General features: G+C 43.5%; 1 protein-coding gene across 1 annotated transcript in view; it reads left to right on the forward strand.

Annotated features, from left to right (window-relative positions):
• LOC147700981 (phospholipase A2 inhibitor and Ly6/PLAUR domain-containing protein-like) overlaps positions 1-26,759 on the forward strand; it is a 79,013-nt gene that overhangs the window by 44,394 nt on the left and 7,860 nt on the right. The window contains exon 3 of the mRNA XM_086929284.1: positions 12,770-12,919. Within this exon, the coding sequence (XP_086785410.1) occupies positions 12,770-12,919 (150 nt within the window). The remainder of the gene's footprint in view (positions 1-12,769; positions 12,920-26,759) is intronic.

Raw genomic sequence — 26,759 nt, forward strand, 5'->3', positions numbered from 1 at the left:
GCTATCATAATCAATGGAATTGTGGACTAATCTTTCAACTTTTTTCAGTTGTGCGGCGATAAGAAACCTGCTTTTCATCTTGCTCTTAATGCAATCACTTAAGTTAGAAAAAGGTGTATTCGACTCTGGATCTGAAGAATGTTTTAAGACCAAACTGATTCTCCAAGGCATGTAGTAGATCACAGGTCTACTGTTATAGGTCCATGTCAAATTCCTGATTTTTCGTTCTGGTGAAGGTCTCCTCAGATGTGCATTTTAGTTTCGCTATAACTGGGACTCATTATGTTACCTTCTAGGTTGGACTTTCTGAACAATCAGAGTGCAGGCATAAATGACAGATAGCCCTTAATTCAGTTGAACAGTGCACGGTTTGAAGGATCTTGGAGGAAGACACAAAATAAAAAGCGCTTACGAAATAGCATACTAGTTAAAGGCATAGACAATCATAATAGGGGCAAATTGAAGGAGTCGATATAGGCAGTTTTCTAGGAAAGGAGTAATCCAATAGCTACAAAGGTAAAATGTGATGAAAGATTCTCGCACGGTTGACCTAGCTGATGGTAGTGAAATGAAAGCAAATAAAAATGGATATTTATAAAGCGCGACGCTACTCACATAGTGTGTCCCAGCGCTAGACCACCAACACCGTAACAGAAAAAGCTCCACCCCACTGACCAAAGTGCTATTGCTGGAACAACCACAATTTCAGTTGTTTCCTAAAAAACAGCAAGTCCTGAACCTGTCTGAGATGCAAAGGCAGGTCATTCCACAGGCGTGCTGCTAAAACCTGAAAGGAGCGTCCCCCTGTCCGAGAGCGGGCAAACTTTGAAATAAGGATGAGGGACTGTCCAGAGGACCATAGTCTTGAGAAGTATACTCCAGCTGATTTATGGATGGGTCACAGTCCAGGAGGAACAGAGTTCAGAGCCTCAAGACCTTTTTTGAGATGCCCAGATGAAAAGAGGGATAACTCTTTTCTGACACAAAACTTTGTACAGAGAACTATTACTAGTCTCCACATTACAAGTTGTCTGGTGCATTGTGCCTAAAATCATTGAGGTACTGATTTTTGCCTTCAATATTTTCTAATTGTATACATTAAAAAGTCAACTTAATAATATAAATTCATTATCAAATGCAATAATGCAATGTGCATCATTTTTTTAGTAATGACAGCATAATAAAAAATAATCACATTAATAATGACAGTGCTAATGCAAAAGGAGCACACAGCAACTAGACCGGCTACTCCTGTCAGCGCACTTAGTGTCGCATATGTTAATCATTCATATTATAACATTCGTGTCTCAAGTGCCTAGACACAGAAAATATTTTCAATAACAATACGGCACATGACTCAAATTGCTGTCTACTGCTTATATTTTATCTGAATTGTATCATTCATATATTTTACACATATAATCACGGCTGTCAACACAGGTGAAATATTAGAAGTAAGAGGTGATCTAGTGACATGAGTGCTCAGTGCTCAGTGGGTTGCAATATATTCATGGTGCTGAAAATTATGTACATGTGGGTGACCAGCCAGATAATTATGGAGATACAATGACTCTGCTGGCTGATGATTAATCTCTTGGTGTGCAGAGCCTTGGTCGATCTGAGCCTTGGGTGGTCGTTGACATTTCAACCCAAACTATGCTTCATTGGGTAGTCAAAAGTGGTTCTTCATCAGGACAGAACGGAGGAGGTACTGAGAGCCCAAAATTTAAGAAAGGGGGTGTTAGGTGTGCTTTGTCTAGCGGAGATACAAAATGCGAGAGCAGGGTGATGCAACTCACCCAAAAGGAACCAGAGTGAATCCTGGAAAGCAGCCTGGTGGTAGAATCAATGTTGGCCCAGGCGGTAAATGTCTAAAAAGTAGAAAGTCGTGTGATTTATACTTGATTTTGATGTGCAAGCGTTGGTAACATTAATACAAATTAACCTGAATGTGCCCAGCCCTGAGGACGGATGTGGCAAGGAGGTACACCATCCCTTCCATAAAAGGGGAAAGACTTGCACGTATGTTGATTAAAGAAGAGAGAATGAGGCTACCCAATTGGACTACTGAAACGGGTGAGGAAACAAGCGTGGTATTGCCCTGTGACAAACTACTGCAAACTAAAGTAAAAAAGGCCAAGACTGAAAACATTGTCTGCGTGACCACATTCAACTCCAAAAGTAATGGTATAAAGATAATCGTCAAGAAATATTGGAACTTGGTCGCCAACGAACTCAAAACCGCTGAATGTCCATTTTAGCCTTCAGAAGAGGAAGGAATATAAAAGACAATGGAGTCAAAGTGTACCGGGAGCCACCCAAACAACGGGACCTGAGGAGCCAACTGGGCCTTCCAACTATAAGTGAACAATACAGATGTGGGCAATGCAAAGCATGCCCACTGACCATTGAAGAGGCCATCTTCACACACAAGAATCAAACACACAAACTACTATCATTCACCAACTGCAACAGTATGGATGTGGTTTATGTCATCTGCTGTCCCTGAAACTCACTGTGTTGACAGCCGTGATTATATGTGTAAGATATATGAAGAATATAATTCAGATAAAACATAAGCAGTAGACAGCAATTTGAGTCATGTGCCTTATTGTTTGGGAAAATGTTTTCTGTGTCTAGGCATTTGAGATACGAATGTTAGAATAGGAAAGAATAACATATGCGACAGTAAGTTAGCTGACAGGAGTAACCGACATAAACCTGACAGAACCACTTTCTGTTTATTTCTCTAATGCTCTGGACAGAAATCGAGAACAAAGCACTACATCTAATTTATATTGCACAATTGGAAGGTGTTGTCATCTGCAGAGGCGTTACCAGAAAGCATATACTTGATGCTTTCCAAATTTCCTCAAACATCATTTTCCTGGGTCAATAATAATAAAGCATTACTTAACCAGTTGATAGTTTGGGAAAGAGTTGGAAAACCTCTCAGCTGCAGGAGCCTCTTCATGTCATAATCAGAGAGACAACTCAAAAAAAGAAGCAGACATTTTTGAAATGTCAGCATACTCCATGAGACGAATATTGCTATCATAATCAATGGAATTGTGGACTAATCTTTCAACTTTTTTCAGTTGTGCGGCGATAAGAAACCTGCTTTTCATCTTGCTCTTAATGCAATCACTTAAGTTAGAAAAAGGTGTATTCGACTCTGGATCTGAAGAATGTTTTAAGACCAAACTGATTCTCCAAGGCATGTAGTAGATCACAGGTCTACTGTTATAGGTTCATGTCAAATTCCTGATTTTTCGTTCTGGTGAAGGTCTCCTCAGATGTGCATTTTAGTTTCGCTATAACTGGGACTCATTATGTTACCTTCTAGGTTGGACTTTCTGAACAATCAGAGTGCAGGCATAAATGACAGATAGCCCTTAATTCAGTTAAACCGTGCACGGTTTGAAGGATCTTGGAGGAAGACACAAAATAAAAAGCGCTTACGAAATAGCATACTAGTTAAAGGCATAGACAATCATAATAGGGGCAAATTGAAGGAGTCGATATAGGCAGTTTTCTAGGAAAGGAGTAATCCAATAGCTACAAAGGTAAAATGTGATGAAAGATTCTCGCACGGTTGACCTAGCTGATGGTAGTGAAATGAAAGCAAATGAAAATGGATATTTATAAAGCGCGCCGCTACTCACATAGTGTGTCCCAGCGCTAGACCACCAACACCGTAACAGAAAAAGCTCCACCCCCTCTGACCAAAGTGCTATTGCTGGAACAACCACAATTTTAGTTGTTTCCTAAAAAACAGCAAGTCCTGAACCTGTCAGAGATGCAAAGGCAGGTCATTCCACAGGCGTGCTGCTAAAACCTGAAAGGAGCGTCCTCCTGTCCGAGAGCGGGCAAACTTTGAAATAAGGATGAGGGACTGTCCAGAGGACCATAGTCTTGAGAAGTATAGTCCAGCTGATTTATGGATGGGTCACAGTCCAGGAGGAACAGAGTTCAGAGCCTCAAGACCTTTTTTGAGATGCCCAGATGAAAAGAGGGATAACTCTTTTCTGACACAAAACTTTGTACAGAGAACTATTACTAGTCTCCACATTACAAGTTGTCTGGTGCATTGTGCCTAAAATCATTGAGGTACTGATTTTTGCCTTCAATATTTTCTAATTGTATACATTAAAAAGTCAACTTAATAATATAAATTCATTATCACATGCAATAATGCAATGTGCATAATTTTTTTAGTAATTACAGCATAATAAAAAATAATCACATTAATAATGACAGTGCTAATGCAAAAGGAGCACACAGCAACTAGACCGGCTACTCCTGTCAGCGCACTTAGTGTCGCATATGTTAATCATTCATGTTATAACATTCGTGTCTCAAGTGCCTAGACACAGAAAATATTTTCAATAACAATACGGCACATGACTCAAATTGCTGTCTACTGCTTATATTTTATCTGAATTGTATCATTCATATATTTTACACATATAATCACGGCTGTCAACACAGGTGAAATATTAGAAGTAAGAGGTGATCTAGTGACATGAGTGCTCAGTGCTCAGTGGGTTGCAATATATACATGGTGGTGAAAATTATGTACATGTTGGTGACCAGCCAGATAATTATGTAGATACAATGACTCTGCTGGCTGATGATTAATCTCTTGGTGTGCAGAGCCTTGGTCGATCTGAGCCTTGGGTGGTCGTTGACATTTCAACCCAAACTATGCTTCATTGGGTAGTCAAAAGTGGTTCTTCATCAGGACAGAACGGAGGAGGTACTGAGAGCCCAAAATTTAAGAAAGGGGGTGTTAGGTGTGCTTTGTCTGGCGGAGATACAAAATGCGAGAGCAGGGTGATGCAACTCACCCAAAAGGAACCAGAGTGAATCCTGGAAAGCAGCCTGGTGGTAGAATCAATGTTGGCCCAGGCGGTAAATGTCTAAAAAGTAGAAAGTCGTGTGATTTATACTTGATTTTGATGTGCAAGCGTTTGTCACATTAATACAAATTAACCTGAATGTGCCCAGCCCTAAGGACGGATGTGGCAAGGAGGTACACCATCCCTTCCATAAAAGAGGAAAGACTTGCACGTATGTTGATTAAAGAAGAGAGAATGAGGCTACCCAATTGGACTACTGAAACGGGTGAGGAAACAAGCGTGGTATTGCCCTGTGACAAACTACTGCAAACTAAAGTAAAAAAGGCCAAGACTGAAAACATTGTCTGCGCGACCACATTCAACTCCAAAAGTAATGGTATAAAGATAACCGTCAAGAAATATTGGAACTTGGTCGCCAACGAACTCAAAACCGCTGAATGTCCATTTTTGCCTTCAGAAGAGGAAGGAATATAAAAGACAATGGAGTCAAAGTGTACCGGGAGCCACCCAAACAACGGGACCTGAGGAGCCAACTGGGCCTTCCAACTATAAGTGAACAATACAGATGTGGGCAATGCAAAGCATGCCCACTGACCATTGAAGAGGCCATCTTCACACACAAGAATCAAACACACAAACTACTATCATTCACCAACTGCAACAGTATGGATGTGGTTTATGTCATCTGCTGTCCCTGAAACTCACTGTGTTGACAGCCGTGATTATATGTGTAAGATATATGAACAATATAATTCAGATAAAACATAAGCAGTGGACAGCAATTTGAGACATGTGCCTTATTGTTTGGGAAAATGTTTTCTGTGTCTAGGCATTTGAGATACGAATGTTAGAATAGGAAAGAATAACATATGCGACAGTAAGTTAGCTGACAGGAGTAACCGACATAAACCTGACAGAACCACTTTCTGTTTATTTCTCTAATGCTCTGGACAGAAATCGAGAACAAAGCACTACATCTAATTTATATTGCACAATTGGAAGGTGTTGTCATCTGCAGAGGCGTTACCAGAAAGCATATACTTGATGCTTTCCAAATTTCCTCAAACATCATTTTCCTGGGTCAATAATAATAAAGCATTACTTAACCAGTTGATAGTTTGGGAAAGAGTTGGAAAACCTCTCAGCTGCAGGAGCCTCTTCATGTCATAATCAGAGAGACAACTCAAAAAAAGAAGCAGACATTTTTGAAATGTCAGCATACTCCATGAGACGAATATTGCTATCATAATCAATGGAATTGTGGACTAATCTTTCAACTTTTTTCAGTTGTGCGGCGATAAGAAACCTGCTTTTCATCTTGCTCTTAATGCAATCACTTAAGTTAGAAAAAGGTGTATTCGACTCTGGATCTGAAGAATGTTTTAAGACCAAACTGATTCTCCAAGGCATGTAGTAGATCACAGGTCTACTGTTATAGGTTCATGTCAAATTCCTGATTTTTCGTTCTGGTGAAGGTCTCCTCAGATGTGCATTTTAGTTTCGCTATAACTGGGACTCATTATGTTACCTTCTAGGTTGGACTTTCTGAACAATCAGAGTGCAGGCATAAATGACAATTAGCCCTTAATTCAGTTAAACAGTGCACGGTTTGAAGGATCTTGGAGGAAGACACAAAATAAAAAGCGCTTACGAAATAGCATACTAGTTAAAGGCATAGACAATCATAATAGGGGCAAATTGAAGGAGTCGATATAGGCAGTTTTCTAGGAAAGGAGTAATCCAATAGCTACAAAGGTAAAATGTGATGAAAGATTCTCGCACGGTTGACCTAGCTGATGGTAGTGAAATGAAAGCAAATGAAAATGGATATTTATAAAGCGCGCCGCTACTCACATAGTGTGTCCCAGCGCTAGACCACCAACACCGTAACAGAAAAAGCTCCACCCCACTGACCAAAGTGCTATTGCTGGAACAACCACAATTTTAGTTGTTTCCTAAAAAACAGCAAGTCCTGAACCTGTCTGAGATGCAAAGGCAGGTCATTCCACAGGCGTGCTGCTAAAACCTGAAAGGAGCGTCCCCCTGTCCGAGAGCGGGCAAACTTTGAAATAAGGATGAGGGACTGTCCAGAGGACCATAGTCTTGAGAAGTATAGTCCAGCTGATTTATGGATGGGTCACAGTCCAGGAGGAACAGAGTTCAGAGCCTCAAGACCTTTTTTGAGATGCCCAGATGAAAAGACGGATAACTCTTTTCTGACACAAAACTTTGTACAGAGAACTATTACTAGTCTCCACATTACAAGTTGTCTGGTGCATTGTGCCTAAAATCATTGAGGTACTGATTTTTGCCTTCAATATTTTCTAATTGTATACATTAAAAAGTCAACTTAATAATATAAATTCATTATCAAATGCAATAATGCAATGTGCATAATTTTTTTAGTAATTACAGCATAATAAAATATAATCACATTAATAATGACAGTGCTAATCCAAAAGGAGCACACAGCAACTAGACCGGCTACTCCTGTCAGCGCACTTAGTGTCGCATATGTTAATCATTCATATTATAACATTCGTGTCTCAAGTGCCTAGACACAGAAAATATTTTCAATAACAATACGGCACATGACTCAAATTGCTGTCTACTGCTTATATTTTATCTGAATTGTATCATTCATATATTTTACACATATAATCACGGCTGTCAACACAGGTGAAATATTAGAAGTAAGAGGTGATCTAGTGACATGAGTGCTCAGTGCTCAGTGGGTTGCAATATATACATGGTGGTGAAAATGATGTACATGTGGGTGACCAGCCAGATAATTATGGAGATACAATGACTCTGCTGGCTGATGATTAATCTCTTGGTGTGCAGAGCCTTGGTCGATCTGAGCCTTGGGTGGTCGTTGACATTTCAACCCAAACTATGCTTCATTGGGTAGTCAAAAGTGGTTCTTCATCAGGACAGAACGGAGGAGGTACTGAGAGCCCAAAATTTAAGAAAGGGGGTGTTAGGTGTGCTTTGTCTGGCGGAGATACAAAATGCGAGAGCAGGGTGATGCAACTCACCCAAAAGGAACCAGAGTGAATCCTGGAAAGCAGCCTGGTGGTAGAATCAATGTTGGCCCAGGCGGTAAATGTCTAAAAAGTACAAAGTCGTGTGATTTATACTTGATTTTGATGTGCAAGCGTTGGTAACATTAATACAAATTAACCTGAATGTGCCCAGCCCTGAGGACGGATGTGGCAAGGAGGTACACCATCCCTTCCATAAAAAGGGAAAGACTTGCACGTATGTTGATTAAAGAAGAGAGAATGAGGCTACCCAATTGGACTACTGAAACGGGTGAGGAAACAAGCGTGGTATTGCCCTGTGACAAACTACTGCAAACTAAAGTAAAAAAGGCCAAGACTGAAAACATTGTCTGAGTGACCACATTCAACTCCAAAAGTAATGGTATAAAGATAATCGTCAAGAAATATTGGAACTTGGTCGCCAACGAACTCAAAACCGCTGAATGTCCATTTTTGCCTTCAGAAGAGGAAGGAATATAAAAGACAATGGAGTCAAAGTGTACCGGGAGCCACCCAAACAACGGGACCTGAGGAGCCAACTGGGCCTTCCAACTATAAGTGAACAATACAGATGTGGGCAATGCAAAGCATGCCCAATGACCATTGAAGAGGCCATCTTCACACACAAGAATCAAACACACAAACTACTATCATTCACCAACTGCAACAGTATGGATGTGGTTTATGTCATCTGCTGTCCCTGAAACTCACTGTGTTGACAGCCGTGATTATATGTGTAAGATATATGAAGAATATAATTCAGATAAAACATAAGCAGTAGACAGCAATTTGAGTCATGTGCCTTATTGTTTGGGAAAATGTTTTCTGTGTCTAGGCATTTGAGATACGAATGTTAGAATAGGAAAGAATAACATATGCGACAGTAAGTTAGCTGACAGGAGTAACCGACATAAACCTGACAGAACCACTTTCTGTTTATTTCTCTAATGCTCTGGACAGAAATCGAGAACAAAGCACTACATCTAATTTATATTGCACAATTGGAAGGTGTTGTCATCTGCAGAGGCGTTACCAGAAAGCATATACTTGATGCTTTCCAAATTTCCTCAAACATCATTTTCCTGGGTCAATAATAATAAAGCATTACTTAACCAGTTGATAGTTTGGGAAAGAGTTGGAAAACCTCTCAGCTGCAGGAGCCTCTTCATGTCATAATCAGAGAGACAACTCAAAAAAAGAAGCAGACATTTTTGAAATGTCAGCATACTCCATGAGACGAATATTGCTATCATAATCAATGGAATTGTGGACTAATCTTTCAACTTTTTTCAGTTGTGCGGCGATAAGAAACCTGCTTTTCATCTTGCTCTTAATGCAATCACTTAAGTTAGAAAAAGGTGTATTCGACTCTGGATCTGAAGAATGTTTTAAGACCAAACTGATTCTCCAAGGCATGTAGTAGATCACAGGTCTACTGTTATAGGTTCATGTCAAATTCCTGATTTTTCGTTCTGGTGAAGGTCTCCTCAGATGTGCATTTTAGTTTCGCTATAACTGGGACTCATTATGTTACCTTCTAGGTTGGACTTTCTGAACAATCAGAGTGCAGGCATAAATGACAGATAGCCCTTAATTCAGTTAAACAGTGCACGGTTTGAAGGATCTTGGAGGAAGACACAAAATAAAAAGCGCTTACGAAATAGCATACTAGTTAAAGGCATAGACAATCATAATAGGGGCAAATTGAAGGAGTCGATATAGGCAGTTTTCTAGGAAAGGAGTAATCCAATAGCTACAAAGGTAAAATGTGATGAAAGATTCTCGCACGGTTGACCTAGCTGATGGTAGTGAAATGAAAGCAAATGAAAATGGATATTTATAAAGCGCGCCGCTACTCACATAGTGTGTCCCAGCGCTAGACCACCAACACCGTAACAGAAAAAGCTCCACCCCACTGACCAAAGTGCTATTGCTGGAACAACCACAATTTTAGTTGTTTCCTAAAAAACAGCAAGTCCTGAACCTGTCTGAGATGCAAAGGCAGGTCATTCCACAGGCGTGCTGCTAAAACCTGAAAGGAGCGTCCCCCTGTCCGAGAGCGGGCAAACTTTGAAATAAGGATGAGGGACTGTCCAGAGGACCATAGTCTTGAGAAGTATAGTCCAGCTGATTTATGGATGGGTCACAGTCCAGGAGGAACAGAGTTCAGAGCCTCAAGACCTTTTTTGAGATGCCCAGATGAAAAGAGGGATAACTCTTTTCTGACACAAAACTTTGTACAGAGAACTATTACTAGTCTCCACATTACAAGTTGTCTGGTGCATTGTGCCTAAAATCATTGAGGTACTGATTTTTGCCTTCAATATTTTCTAATTGTATACATTAAAAAGTCAACTTAATAATATAAATTCATTATCAAATGCAATAATGCAATGTGCATAATTTTTTTAGTAATGACAGCATAATAAAAAATAATCACATTAATAATGACAGTGCTAATGCAAAAGGAGCACACAGCAACTAGACCGGCTACTCCTGTCAGCGCACTTAGTGTTGCATATGTTAATCATTCATATTATAACATTCGTGTCTCAAGTGCCTAGACACAGAAAATATTTTCAATAACAATACGGCACATGACTCAAATTGCTGTCTACTGCTTATATTTTATCTGAATTGTATCATTCATATATTTTACACATATAATCACGGCTGTCAACACAGGTGAAATATTAGAAGTAAGAGGTGATCTAGTGACATGAGTGCTCAGTGCTCAGTGGGTTGCAATATATACATGGTTGTGAAAATTATGTACATGTGGGTGACCAGCCAGATAATTATGGAGATACAATGACTCTGCTGGCTGATGATTAATCTCTTGGTGTGCAGAGCCTTGGTCGATCTGAGCCTTGGGTGGTCGTTGACATTTCAACCCAAACTATGCTTCATTGGGTAGTCAAAAGTGGTTCTTCATCAGGACAGAACGGAGGAGGTACTGAGAGCCCAAAATTTAAGAAAGGGGGTGTTAGGTGTGCTTTGTCTGGCGGAGATACAAAATGCGAGAGCAGGGTGATGCAACTCACCCAAAAGGAACCAGAGTGAATCCTGGAAAGCAGCCTGGTGGTAGAATCAATGTTGGCCCAGGCGGTAAATGTCTAAAAAGTAGAAAGTCGTGTGATTTATACTTGATTTTGATGTGCAAGCGTTGGTCACATTAATACAAATTAACCTGAATGTGCCCAGCCCTGAGGACGGATGTGGCAAGGAGGTAAACCATCCCTTCCATAAAAGGGGAAAGACTTGCACGTATGTTGATTAAAGAAGAGAGAATGAGGCTACCCAATTGGACTACTGAAACGGGTGAGGAAACAAGCGTGGTATTGCCCTGTGACAAACTACTGCAAACTAAAGTAAAAAAGGCCAAGACTGAAAACATTGTCTGCGTGACCACATTCAACTCCAAAAGTAATGGTATAAAAATAATCGTCAAGAAATATTGGAACTTGGTCGCCAACGAACTCAAAACCGCTGAATGTCCATTTTTGCCTTCAGAAGAGGAAGGAATATAAAAGACAATGGAGTCAAAGTGTACCGGGAGCCACCCAAACAACGGGACCTGAGGAGCCAACTGGGCCTTCCAACTATAAGTGAACAATACAGATGTGGGCAATGCAAAGCATGCCCACTGACCATTGAAGAGGCCATCTTCACACACAAGAATCAAACACACAAACTACTATCATTCACCAACTGCAACAGTATGGATGTGGTTTATGTCATCTGCTGTCCCTGAAACTCACTGTGTTGACTGCCGTGATTATATGTGTAAGATATATGAAGAATATAATTCAGATAAAACATAAGCAGTAGACAGCAATTTGAGTCATGAGCCTTATTGTTTGGGAAAATGTTTTCTGTGTCTAGGCCAGTTTAGATACGAATGTTAGAATAGGAAAGAATAACATATGCGACAGTAAGTTAGCTGACAGGAGTAACCGACATAAACCTGACAGAACCACTTTCTGTTTATTTCTCTAATGCTCTGGACAGAAATCGAGAACATAGCACTACATCTAATTTATATTGCACAATTGGAAGTGCATGTGCTCGTGTGATTACTACATATGTGTTTTCAGTTGTGTATGGGTTTTAACATATTTGTGAGTGGGTAGAAATGTTTGTCAGAACTTTATTAAATTGAGGTTTTTGTTGTTTTTGGCCACCTGTGTTCCCTGTCTGCTATTTATGGAAGCCATCTTATGAGTCAAATCTGCTGGTGATCATATGCATCTTTCTAGTGAGATGGGGCTGTGCAGTACTGAGCCCAATAGTTTTTGGCAGACATTCTCATCAATGGGACATTGTAAAAATGTACTAATGGTGATGACAACAACTACAGAGCAGGTTGACAAAGAGAACCACTTTCAGTACTAAGTGTACAGTATTACATTTGAGGTGTCTTTCAACTATTCACAAAGGGGCTCCAATGTATGATAACCTCATAGTTCAAAGAAGGAATAAAGGTAGAAGAAGGTAACTATTGTGAATAGAAAGAAAGTTGTCATGCATCATATAAAATATCACACACATGATTACATCTGTTTCGAAAACATACTCACAACAACTTTACATTTCGGTGTTTTGAATGAGCAATGACATTTCTGAATGAGTGGGACTCTGTACAGGACTTTCCACTCTGAAAGAGTATGTGGCTTGATAAAAAGGAAAGTCTCTACTAGTGAGAAATCTGTTCATCCTGCTCTGGTCACATCTTGAGGTTTGTGTGTCAATATCAGGAGGAGTCTGCCTGTTGTGATGGCCATGGCAGGCGATGCCCTAAGGTTGGTTTGATCAGTGTGAATTGCATACTAATGCTATTTTTGTTCTTCTTTTCATATCCAGAGGGTTTGGACCCAATTCATAGTGTCTTCAAGAATTGCTCGGGTTTGGAAACCAAGACCAACATGTACAGGAGTGCAGTAGCAAAAGGCTTTTATCAGCAGGGAATTGAAATCTGCCAAACAAATGGCTGCAACAAGGCCCCTATGCATTGTGAGTCTTTCATCTTTGTGACACTCTTCTCTAATATTGACATTTTCCCTCTCTCTATTTCCCTTCCCTTTACCTCAGTCCCAGATCTTCAATTACCTCTTCCTGTCTTCAATCACCTCTCAATATCTTATCCTGGCTATGATTGCTTGTTGCATGTTACTTATTAATTGTACTTAAATTCTCTGTCAGCAAACTATTTTCCAACATTTGTAGTTCAAACAATCCTTGCCATCTTTCTAAGGGGCATATCATCAACGGGCAGCGATAATTATCACTTGCGTGCATAGCGAAAACAATATTATCGCAGACTATCTCTGGAATTTATCACCCTGGTAGCGCGTTATCAACAACGCGTTTCTCCAGGGCGATAAAGATTCCAGAGATAGCGAGGTTATCACCTTTTGCAGGGAACATCGCTGGTTTTCAAGCGATATTTCCTGCAAAACTGCGATAACCTTGCTGATACAACCCACAGGGTCGTACCAGCATAATCCACCCCCTATGTTAGGGATGATTAAGTCAGGAATTTTGCAGATGTTAGATTTTGGAAAAAACTGCAGTTTTCGCCAAAATCTAACATGTACTAAAATTATGTGGGGTGCCTTGTAAATATCGCAATGTAAACATCAGCGATGTTTGCAAGGTAGTCCATCTGGAGTACGCCCAGTAACGCCCACTTTGCATCTCATTGAAGATGCAAAGGGTGGCGTTGGGAAAAAGGGTGCTAACATGGGATTATGCATGTTAGCACCCTCTTGTAAATAGTGCAATGGTTTTATCTCCGCTTTTTTGGCTTTTTAAGCCAAAAAAAGCATAGATAAAGCCCTTGTATATATGCCCATAACTCTCTAACTCTCTCATGCTCTCTTATTCTTTTTCCAATTTGAACCAGAACAGTTGAATTCAATCATGGCTTATTGTATTGCCTAATTGCCAAAGCTTTGCATTTTTTTAGTTGTTGCTTTATGGCTTTTATATAAGGCTTTGGTAATTTAATATTTTTACAAAAGACAGGTATTCTGCTGCACTTACTACTGTGTTCTGTGAGAAGGTTTCTTTTGAGAAGGAAGCCAACCTTGTGTGAAGTACCCCCCCCCCGAAGCCCTTAGGTTTTGATCTCTTTGCTGACAAATGTGGCTTTGCTCTGTTTTGCATCTGTAGCGTCCTCCCCAGCCCTGGAGCTGGCAGATAAATACACCACACACAGCGCTCTGTAACAAATGACTTTGTTCTTCAGCATATGATCACACACTGCCCTCTGATCACACTATAATTGTTAATAACCACACCTTAAGACCTCCCAACAAGTTATGTAATTCCTCTTTTGAGTCTGTCCAAAACAGCAAGGGTCCTAGTACATATAGTCTAACAACACTACATCTCCCTGTTTGTTAAATAAAAAGTTTAAACAACATTTACATTACATTTCTTCAATAAGTCATCAAGGTGCACAAACTAGTTAGACAGGTCAAGTGGTATGAGATGGTTGAAAGGCACTCTCATCGTGCATCAATGAAACAGGTGCAAATGCTTCATCTGGACTGTTAGGCGGGATCACCTCATTCATAAATGTAGGAGGTGATGATGGTCAAGGTTAGCGCTTAAAGTGTGACGAGTCCTGTGTGATGGTTTTTCCGGGACAATGTGCCATTACCACATGACCTTTCCATGTCACAGCCCTCAAGGGATAGACAGCAGTCTGTATTGTCTGTTTCCCGCCTTCGTTACTGCTTGACATGGATCAAGCACATTAATCAAAGATTGTTTCCTGGGCGTATCGACACCAATCAGCATATGTTATCATCAACCACTTTTGAGCAGTGTCTATGACCCAAACCTTATCAGCATTCAAGGATCGGTCTACTGTCCAATGAGGCAGTTTGGTTCTGATGGCTTTCAGAAATAGATAGGTAGCAAGACTCTCACCAGTTGTGGAGTGAGGAGTTAAACAATAAGCAAGGAGGGCTTAACACACAGCTTGGTTAAACTCAAACCCCTCCATTAATGCTCATTGAATTACCCTTCACGGGGTTCCCATAATTCATTCCACAACAATGTTGGCCTGGGCTACAGAGGTGTACTCTTTTGATGCATTATATTTAGCCTGACTTGAAACTCCTTCAATTGTTTGCTATTGAAAGGCAGACCATTGTCAAATTTGAGAATGGTGGAGATAGTTCACACTCCAAAAATCTCATCCAGTCGCTTGAGGTTGTTGATGATTTATTTTATTTTATTTATTTATTTATTTGGCAATTTTTAAAGCGCGCAAATACCCTTGGGTGTCTCGGCGCTGTAGATGCAGAACTCTCATGGGGGGGGAGGGGTATGGAGGTTTAGGCAGGGAACAACCAGGTCTTTAGTTTCTTTCTGAAATTCAGAAGGGTCGGAGCACACTTGATGTGTAGAGGGAGTGTGTTCCACAAAATGGCTGTTGCCACTGAGAAGCGTTTGTCGCCCCAGTTGGCCCTTCTTGTACGGGGGACCATGAGTAAATGTGCTGAGGATGACCGCAATGTTCTTGTGTGTTCAAGCGGTCGGAAGGCTCTTCTTAAAAATAGGGGTACTAAAAGAAAACTTGAATATTCATCAATGACTACCATGAGATGCCTGTTTCAGAAGGGCTCAAAGAAATCAACTGCAACCCTTTTCCAAGCCTCCGCAGGAAGGTCAGACATTGTCAATGGATGCTGCATCACTTTGGGGAAAGGCATTTGCAAATATGACAGTATTTTAGTTCCCTCTCAACTTGCCAGTCTAGACTCAGTCTCTTAAAGCTCTTTTGGTGGCTATAATGCCACAATGTCCTTCATGGGGTAGCTCAGTGACTTCCTATGTTGGGCTCAAAGGTATGACTATTCTCATGCCTCTCACACCTTCCTTGGTCAGGCATAATTCATCTTGTACATTTTAAAAGTTTTAAAATTTAACATTGTCAGCAAAAGTTCAAGCACTCTTTATCCATGATTGAGTTGAAATTATGTATAGGGTTGCAGGCATGCTAGACCTCACAAAGAAGTTAGTGTACTCCTTAGCCATTTTGGAAGTCAAAATTGTGACGATGTAGCAGTGATCGTGAAAAATAATCAGCAGGTTTCTGATCTTTACCTGGCTTGTGTTCAATTGCATAGTCATACTCTAGCTGTCACAACCCCCTTCTATTAATATGATGGGGCATCTTATCTTTAGGGTATCCAAAAATAGTTAGCAGAGCTGTAAGGATAGTGAAAACTTTTCCAAATAGAAACACATGAAAATGTTTGCAGGCCCACACTACAAGCAGAGTCTCCTTCTCCCTCTGAGACTAGTCATTATCTGTGTCAGACAGGCTTTAATTGGCATAGGTCACCATATGTCTCTGAGCATTCAGATGACCATTAGGTTGAGCAAGGATTGTGATCACAGTCTGTAACTCGGAGTCAAACTAGGCAAATCTCGGTTGCATTCTCAATTGCAGGTTTTATTCTTTTGAAGCTTTGATCACATTCAGCAGACCACTGGAAAGGGACATTTTGGATGTTCTAGATTTTCAATTGCCACTCACAGTAGCAAAGTCACTAATGTACCTTGAGTATTAACTGGTCATTCCTAAGAAGGATTGCAGCTTGTGACATTTTGTGGTGAGTTAAGCAGCTGACAGCGCTGGCACTTTATCTGGGTCAGGAGTCCTTCCCCCATCAGAGAATATGTGCCCAAAGAATTTTAGTTTGGCCTTGTGAAGCTAACTTATTTCTGCATTCAGACTGAAATCTGCATCAGTAAGTAACTGGCACACTTGGTAAGAGCTTTGTCATGCTAACTTTGCATTGCTCCAAATACAAGTATGTCACCACTGTAAGTAAAAGCATGCATGCCAGGTTGAATTATTTGGCTTATGACATCCTGAAATATTTTTGCAGCAGATGACACTCTAAAACTTACCTTTTGTATCTGAACAAACCAATATGAGTAAAAAAAGTTGTGATGTTCCTATAATTCTCTACCAACTCGAATTGTTCAGGTCAAGTCGGCAGAAGACTTTGGCACTGTTCAGTTGCATGATCATGCCCGCCAAGTGAGGACCAGGATGTCTTTCTCTCTCAATTGCATTGTTAACGTGCTGAATGGCAACACAGATGCTCATTGCACCTCCACTGTCCTTTATTAGAACAACCACTATGCGTGAAAACTAAGGTGTAGGACTGGTGGTGTGCTCAGTGATGTTATGCTTCAACACCGTTTCAGGTTCTTTCTCCATGTTTTTTTCAAGTTAAAAGCAACCTTGTGCTATTACTGGGCAACAGGGTGAATGTTCCCATAAATGTGAAGTTACATCTTTATTGTTTTGAGCCTAGTTCATGAAGCAACAACGGAAACTGACTCCCAATTTCAGATTGAGTGTGGAGATTGTAATTCAGAGCTATCAGTCTCATGTCAGTGGCAGTGGAAAAACTAAGTAGGCATGCACTTTACGAAGTTCCTTGAAGACAGTGAATCAGTGCTAGCACTGATTCTGCTTTGCCACTGTAAATGACCCTTGAATTTGCAACAGTTTAGAAGCTGACCACTTGTATACCTTTTGACTGGCATGGTGTTAAGTGATGCACCAGTGTCTATGATAAAGGTTATGGGGCAAGCCTTTACTTTTATTGTTATTTTAGGGCATTTTCCAAATGAAATCATTTGGTGGTTTTACTTTGTCTTTTGTTCTTCCTTGCAAGCAGCCAAACCTACTTGTACCTGTATTTCCTTGGTCAATACCATCATTACACATCCATCTTCTTCACTGGCACTTGATAATGATGTTGTCGATCCTTTGTAAGATGAACTTGATGATGATTAGTTTTGTCTGGTTTCTTCTTGTACTAACTGATGATACCTTTTTGCCTTGTGGGCATGGCAAAAATGCTTCTGGAAATTGATGACATCCATTTTCTCTTCTTACCTTCACATAGTTGGTTTCTCTTTTGCTTTGTAAACCATTATGAAGTGTTTTTATTTCTTGCAACCTTTGCCACCTGCCCGATGACTGTTCATTTGCCTTCATGGGTAATTGAAAACCTGCACCAGAAACAACCATTTCCTCTTTGAAGACTTTGACTTTCATGCTTCTATTTGGGACTTGCACGTGCTTTTCATGACAAATGCAGATTGATTTTTCGCTGTACCAGATTCCAGATAAGCAGCTTGTTGATCTAATCTTTCATTTTACCTTGATAGCCATTAGTACTTTTTCCAAACTGAGTGCTTCTCTTAACAAGCATCTTCTGAAAGACTCTGAAAGACAGCCATCAATTGCTCTAAGGTGTATGGTTTCTTTATCATTAAATTCACTAAACTCACGGTGTTTGATTAGCACAGAAAGTCTTTCAACAAGCTCATCCATTGTTTCTCCAACTTGCGGTCTCACTTGATTGAAAATTTACCTTTCATAGTTCACATTTGGCATTGGATTGAACTTTGTACGCAAAATCTCTGCTTTTTGGCGGTGTTATATGGCGGTTGTTGTTTCAAAAACACAGCTGCATTGTACATTGCGCTCTTTTCTACTGCTGTTATTCATCTTAACCTATAACTTCTGCAAGCGCTGGCCGTGTGTTTGCACTTGAGTCATTACACTCCATCTGTGATCATAGATCGTCCTCTTCTTTCTTACCGGTGAGTCACAGTTCCATTTCTCCCAATTGGTCAATGTTGCATTAAACTTTTAGAATTGACCTAGTTGTTACTGCCTGTTGCATTTTTCATTGTATTGATGGCGGATCGGTGCTATTATGCGATGCAGTATCTCTTATTTTTGCCTTAACCTGGGTTTCTCATAGACTTACAAAATGAGCTCTTTGCAGGGCCTTCGCCTTCTTCCAGGGCTGTATATGGGCTAGAACGGGGATTTAACTCCTCACACCCCACCTTCAAATTGTTTCTCACCTATTTGGGTGCAGGTGGTACACACATGCAGTTGCTGTTGCGTTAAAAACATTCAGGGAGAGCAGTCTTGTTTCTTTGGGCCACATCTTCCCATTGCCAGTTGTAGTGGCCTCCCCAGCCCCGGAGCATGCAAAGGAATTTGCCACAAACAGAGCTCTATTACAGATGCCTTAATTCTAATTGAGTCGGCACGAAACTGCACCTGTCCTAGGGCACATAGTCTCACAATACCACAGCATCTATGTTTTGCTTTTTTTTATCTTTAATTAACATAAATTAACCTTTATTTTGATTCTGCATGTAGTAAAGCATTCTTTTAGACCAGACCTTAGTCCCTTAGTTCCACTGTCTTGTGATCTATAGGTTTGCTTCTAAAGGGTAGGAGGTATATACAATTATCTTACAATAACCTTTAAGGAAAATTCCAATTGTTCTGTTTGAAGAATAGTGGTAGCTTTCTTGTAGATGTCTGTGTTGTTGTTAGAGGAGTGCTTATTTCCTGTTCCAGCTGATCCTACTCATTTAGCTGTAAAACTCAATTTATCTTTCTTTCATGTTGTTGTTGAGGTCTGGATATTATTGGTTCCTGCTATTAATTTTCCAGCAGTACTTTGGTGGGCGGTTGTTCTGACTATTGTTTTGTGATATTTCTTTTTTATAATGGATCGATCATCTGAAGGTTGTTTATCTAAGACAGTATGTGTTAGGGGAATAGGTTAATTGTTCCAGGCTCATTCATCTAGTTTTGCAGGAGTTTCTACCATTCAATGGTGTTACTCTGTGTATGTTCTGTGTCTGTGTGTTTTGGGATGCAGAGCTGATTGCTTGTTTGTTGGTGGTAATCCTACTTAGCTGTTTTCCTTATGATGTGTTCATGTCTCTTGTGATGTAGTATATTTGGATGCCAGATCTCATATTCTTTTTGGCCTAGGATATGCCCATTGCTTGGAACAGGATCCCGTGAAGTAACCTAAGTGACAACACGGTCACACATCAGCGCTGAATAAAACTTTACAGATTAATATGTGAACACTGTTGAAAAGCTTTCCTTGGTATTAAAGGGGAGTCATCCATTTTAAAGGAAGGAGTACACATCTGCCATCAGTGTCTGTTGAGTGGCTGTGCCATTTTTGATGGGTATGTATTTTGATGGGATGTATTTTGTTCACAAAGGTGAACGATTACAGTCCATGTGAGTTTCAGTTTTTGACAAATGGTGATAACAAGCAATGCTATTCTAACCTCCTTTACTCCTTTCAGAGCAGCTCTTTTAAAATACCAGTTTTCTCATTCAAGGAAGGGTTAACTAACTCTGACACTTGCTTTAGCTATAGGATGACCATCAGTTGGCTTTGAAGGACCGGGACAATCTGCACTCTCTTGTTCGTGCTCTGTTGGGTTTTTAGATGTAGTTCAGATCAACTGTTTTCTTTTTGTGATTATAGACCGATAGGCATGTCCTTATAGGACCCGTACCCGCCAGATATGCCCCCGCCGCCCAACAACCCTAGACATGCAAGATCCCCACATTTGAAATCACCAGAGATTCAGGTGGGGTTAAAAGGCCATGTTTATTCACACATTGTATAAGCATGACAAGCAATAACATGCATATCAAATCACAAGTTATAACATAACTACATTTATGAGCATATCAGCTCGATGAGCAAATCAGCTCCATGAGCATATCAGCTCCATCACCTTCCCAACCCTAAGGGAGGAACACCATCTGGTTCGCATCTCGCAACTGGGTATCCTACGCCAAGTGCCGTGCACCTGCCCCTTAGAGTGGTGGGTCCCCCCCTTCTGTCCTTGTCCGCCATTACCGGGGCCCACCTCTCAACCACCAGGCTGCCCAGGGTCGCCCGGGAGGCTCGAAATCTGTCGCCCTAGCCTCCCCAGCCGGTGGTCACTTCCTCCCAGTGGAGAGCTTGCCATATCCCCCCTCAGAGCTGGCCTATAGAGCCTGGCAAGCGGCCTCCCATCCATCTTGTTTAGCCACTATTTACTGATCGCAGGTCTCTTCTCCGCCACAAGGGTGGCCAAGGCCCACAGGTCTGACACCCTCCCCAGCTGCGTTCAGGATAAATGACCAGAGTTCTTGGATAAACGTATCAGTTCCATAGTCCGACAAATGCACCCCATCCTGGTGGTACATTGCTTCTCCGGAAATCATCCGGTGCTGGAGGTAGAGCAAGCGGACCTTCACTGAGCACAACCTTGCTAGCTCGCCGTTTAATCGCCTCACCGAGACGTTCAAAGATCTAGGACGCACTCCTGGGCCCCATGCCCTGCGTGATATCATGCCAGACCAGACTGGTTTCGTTGATGGGAACACATGCCCCAGCCGGGCAAACTCCGCTAGTAGGGCTTCCTTGACAGCCAAGCGCCCCCTGTCGACCATGTTGTTGCCTCCCAAATGCAAAACAATCCAATCCGGCGATTTGTGCTCTTGTGCCCTGAGCTCCTCGACGATCCGCCTCAAGTGTCGGATCCGCATCCCTCCAACACCATGCCATACGAATTCGGTCTCGCCCAATGCGGCCGGTTTCACCACCTCTCTTCGCTGCAAGCGCACCGCCGCGCGACGCACAAAAGAGTGCCCGATTACCCATACCACGGAAGCGGGCATACTAATCAAAAAGGAGAGAGATTGAACCGTTAGACACTGCACACATATGCATTACAACAATTCAGGCCTTGCATATCGTTTGTAACAATCAGAGGTCCAGCGACATACACCTTTCACCATGATGGGGGGGAGGCCCGCCCCAGCCGCTAAAGTTGCGGCGCCAATCCTAAAGGAATGAGAAGAATAGCCCGCTGCTCCCAGTCCCAGGTTCCCCAGGGCCAACCCAAAGACTGCTTTAAACTGGTATTGTGACAGGCAATCCCCGTTTTCGTGGACGAAAAGAGCCGACCCCCCCCTGCTGGGCGTCGGGCTAGGTACGCCTGCATACGGGATACGGGGCAGGCTGCTATCCCTGGGGCAGACCGCAACTGAATGTGGACCCCCTTTCCTGTTTTGGACCATCTTAAACGCACTACTAGGCCCCCCGGGGAAATGGAGATATACTTGAGCTGCAGGCCCCCCCGTGGTCTACTCTGGAGGCCCCCACAATCTCACCCAGGCGGAAGGCCCCGTAAAAGGCCAGGCAGAAGGCCGCCCCAGCATGATTCCCTCGAATGGTGACTGGCAAATAACAAGCAGTACCCCCAAAATATCAATCAAGGTCGGGAGATCCAAAGGCCTACGACAGTCCCGCCGTGTCCCGTCTAATCGGGCCCATCCCGCTAAGGCCTTCCTGATCAAGAATGAAGACCCAGGATCCCGCTCCCCCGCCAGTTTAGCAAAGAAGCCTATCGCCGCCAGGGAAGCCTTAGCATAAGACACTGTTTTGCCCTGGTCCCGCAGAACCTGTAAAAAGGCGTACATCGTTTCAGTTGAGAAGACCCTTCCCCCACGAAACTGTCCAACAAATGATTTGTAAACATTAAACTGCGACTGATAGGCGCGTTTGGTGCGATCACTCAGAGCGGCACCTACCAGCCCCGCTAAAGCGGGGCTCCAATTCTCCACAGTGACGTAGGGAACGTCGTCATGCGCTCTTCCGCCTGCGGGTGGAACCTCCGGAAGTCCTGCAACTTGGAACAAAACAAAGCGTCAGCAGCATGGTTATCAACACCAGGTATATGTGCAGCTTTAAAAGTCAAATTCAATTTCAAGCATGCCAACACCAACAACTTCAGCAACCTCAGCACGTGTGGGCAAGTCGCCCCCTGCCAATTGATAACCTGAACCACTGCCATGTTATCCGACCAGAAGGTCACGACCCTGTACCTGAAGCGCTCTGCCCACACCGTAACTGCCACCTAGATGGGAAAGAGCTCTAAAAAGGCTAAATTCTTAGTCAGGCCCGCTAAGTGCCACTCCGCTGGCCAGACCGCCCCACACCAGGCAGGGCCCAAGATTGCCCCAAAACCAACACTACCAGCTGAATCGGTGTATAGTCCTAGTTCTTTACTGGACACCGGCGGCGCGGGCCACACCACCCGCCCGTTGAAATCTGCCAGGAAATCCCGCCACACCTTGAGGTCCTCCTTAACCCCTGCCTTTAACCTCACCCGGTGATGCTTCTGGGTAAGACCCCCCATCGCTCTGGCTATAGACCTCGAGAAAGGGCGTCCCATCGGAATGATCCGCAAAGCAAAGTTGAGCTGCCCCACAAGCACTTGTAACTGGTGCAACGTCACCTTCGGGCATGCCAATGCCGCCTCAATGGCTACAGAAAAAGCCTTTACTTTATCCATCGGCAATATACATTCCCCCGCCACTGTGTCAATTTCAATGCCTAGGAAGGACATGCACGTGTCAGGGCCGACTGTCTTGCTCGGTGCCAGCGGCACCCCAAATTCCTTCAACATCACCACCAGCTGGCTTAGGGCCAACGCGCAGGCATCCGACGATGCATGACCCATTACCATAAAATCGTCTAAGTAATGCACCACATCCGTACATCCTGACTTTTGCGAAAACACCCATTGCAGCATGGAGCTAAAGGTCTCAAAGTACTTGCAGGAGACCGCACAAGCCATAGGCATACATCTTTCGTAATAAAATTGCTGTTGGACCTGGATGCCTAACAAATGATAATCCTTGGGGTGTACCAGTAACAAGCGGAATGCTGACTCAATGTTGGTTTTTGCCAGTAACGCCCCTCGGCCTAGCTCCCTCACTTTCTGAACCGCGGCATCAAAGGACGAGTACTTCACTGAGCACACCGCCGGGTCTATGGCATCGTTTACCGATGCACCTTTTGGTGCGGATAAGTTATGGATCATCCTGAACTGTCCCGGCTCCTTTTTGTGGACCACTCCTAAAGGGGAGCAGACAAAGTTCTCCCAGAGAGGAGCCGGGAATGGGCCTGCTACTCGGCCTAAGGCCCGCTCTTTCTCTACCTTTGTGGCCACTACTGAAGGATGGGTTCTTGCCAAAACCTGGTTCCTACACTGGGAAATAGGAGGGACATGCGATGCTGGTATACGAAAACCGCTGGAAAAACCTTCAAACAACATCCTGGCAGCTGCCCTATATGGATACCTGCCCAACCAAAAGATCAGTTTCTCAATGTCAACAGGAGTAGGCAGATTAGGCTTGGGGAGGCTTGATATCCTTAGGGGGGTTGCCCCCTCGCTCTTTGGATTTCTTATTGCACCTTGACTCAGGATGGGACTGGTGACCGCAGTAGGCGCATGCGTGCTTGAGCTTGCACTGCCCCGGGGGCCACGTGCACCCTTTACCATTGAATGCCCAGCATGTACCTTTCTCTCTCGCCCGGCCCTCCCTGGGAAGTCCGAAAGGGCTGCCTAGCCGGGTGTTCCCTATTGCTTATGCTTTCTAACCAAGCATTGACCTCAACCTGATCCCAACAAATGGAGGGGTTTTCTTCCTTCGCCCAGCGAAACTCCCTACCGTATGTCAGCCAGGCAGAACCGCCATGAGTGGCGTGCGCCTTTACAATCTTATTAGTATAAAACACCAGCGGAATCGCCAACTCCGGCCTTTTTTCCAACAACACCGTAACATAGACGTGAAAGCCGAACAACCAATTGGTTATAGTCTCCTCTATCCTAGGTCTCCGATCTCGGAAGAAATTATCCCTCCCATCCCTGTCCTTGTAATCTCTTCCCGCCTCTTCGGCCTGAGAGAATATATTCACGTAGGCACCTCTCCAAATCTTCTCCCGCATTTCCGTACTAACATGCGTAGCTAACATCCCTGACTGGGACAACACGTTCCCCTGGCTAGTTCCCACCTCGCTGCTCCTTAGCGCAGTGTCACCAGGCTTACCTCCTGTAGGTGGCACCGCTATCGCTGTCGCGGGGGGCTGTGCTCCAATCGCTACGGTGGTCAACGCTTTACGCGACTCGACTAAAAGCGCCAACTGCCTCTGAACATCCTGCAATACGCCCTGTTCTGTGACCTGCGGAGGCACCCACGGTGCTGCCGCCCCAGCGCTCGCTCTCTCTAATACCCTTTCAGGGGCTGATAATTGGCCCACTAGGGAGGAAACTGACGCCAGCAAGCTATCCAATGGATTGCTAACGGCTACCACTGCGGCCACCGGCTGCGGCGGGAGTGGTGCCGGATATTTGATATTTGTTATTTGATATTTGTGGGTATTTGTAAAGCGCAAACTTTCGCTCCGGAAGGAGCATCTTGGCGCTGAGCATGCGTGTGGGAGATAGGTGGTGAAAGATCTAAATAGCTGCCAATACATAGGTATCTGATTGCTGATATACCCATGTCTTCAGTTGTTTCCTGAAGAGACTCTCAGTCTCGATCAATCTGAGATTTACGGGCAAGTTGTTCCAAGCCCTTGCTGCCAGGACTGTGAAGGTTTTTCCACCCCTGGTTTTGTATTTGAACCTCGGGATCTTCATAAGGTTGGCCCCTGAGGATCTCAGACATTGTACGGGTTTGTAATGAGGGAAGGACGGACCGTAACTAATGGTACCGCGCCTCCAGGCGCCAACGCCCTAAGCGCTTCCCTAATCTCAGACAAAACTGACCCCACTGGGTCTGCTGGTGTGTCCGCACCCGGCTCAGGATCTGAAGGAAAGACCCGTTCTGCATCTGGAGGAGGAGTGGGGACGGGACCTACTGATCCCTCGTCCTGATTCCCCCCAGCAGGGTTAGGCCTATTCTTCATCCCTTTCCCTTTTGGCTGCGCCTTGGCCTTCTTCTTTACTGGAGGACAAGCCGCCTGTGGTCGCACCCCCCTGCGCGGTCGCTCTACTACTTTGGGCTGCTCCCCCTGGGAAGAATCACTCTCGTCCCCGCTATCGTGGGTCTCCTTGCTCAACTTTTTTAGCAGCAATTTCATAATCTGCGCTAATTCAGGTTCAGAGTCCTTTCGCTTTTGTCCACCCTTTTTTGGCGCCATGCCAACTATTGCGTGCCTCGCACTACCTCGCTATAGCACCTAACGCGCCCTGAGTTCCCTGTTCCCACACCCCTAAGCACCGTTCACGCCGCCCGGCAGGAGCCCGTACCACGAAGAACCCCGCACACAGCCGTAAGCCCCGTAAGGCAGCGACACTACCCTGCACCCATAGTGACTCACGGCTGCCCACGAGGCCCCCGTGGCACTCGACCCCTTACCTGGCTACACAAACGATGCTCAGTCCTTCTGCTTCTGGAATTTCGGAAAGCCGGCCTGGGTCTCGAGAAAGGCCAGGAGCCGGCATGCAGTCAGGAATCCAGGAGTGATAGCGGGAACAGAGACCCCAGTCACAGGGAGTTGACCCTAAATAGGCCCAGAGTCTCCACCCCCTGACCCTCGGGTCATGTGATATCGCCAGAGTGGAAATGGGTCGGTCGGACGCCGATTGGGCCGTCCGCCTGACCAATCACCAGAGACCAGGAGCGGGTGGGGTCCGGAGAGGCCGGGTCCTAAGTGCGCGCGTCATGATTCTCCACGCTTGTCATATGGTGCAATTTGTAGCAGTTTTGTAGCTAGTGTTTTGCATATCCTCTTTCATATTTGAGTGGTTGTGTGGCATTCTCCCTAGTCCCTGTACAGGGTATATTGGTGTTGTTGTCTGTGTGGTTATTGGCCTTCTTGGGTAAGTTCTTTAATTCTTTTCTTTGGGGTTGGAATCTATTATTCTGTCTATGTAGTTTGGCATGCATTAGCTCAATAGTAGGTGTGGGCGATAAATCCTGCCACACTGGCGGAGTTGGTGGAGTTGTGGCAATTCTGTGTTACTCATGCAATACAGAGTTCTGGCCAAATTCCGAAACATGACGCAGGGGCATATTACCAACAACCAGCAAATTTTATCGCTAAATGGGCTTAGCAAATATTTTTTTTATCGCCAAGCATCGCCGGATATTATCGCAGAGATAACGTGCTATTAGCAACCTTTA

This window comes from Lissotriton vulgaris, chromosome 7 (assembly GCF_964263255.1).
Source record: "Lissotriton vulgaris chromosome 7, aLisVul1.2, whole genome shotgun sequence".
NCBI lineage: Eukaryota > Metazoa > Chordata > Amphibia > Caudata > Salamandridae > Lissotriton > Lissotriton vulgaris.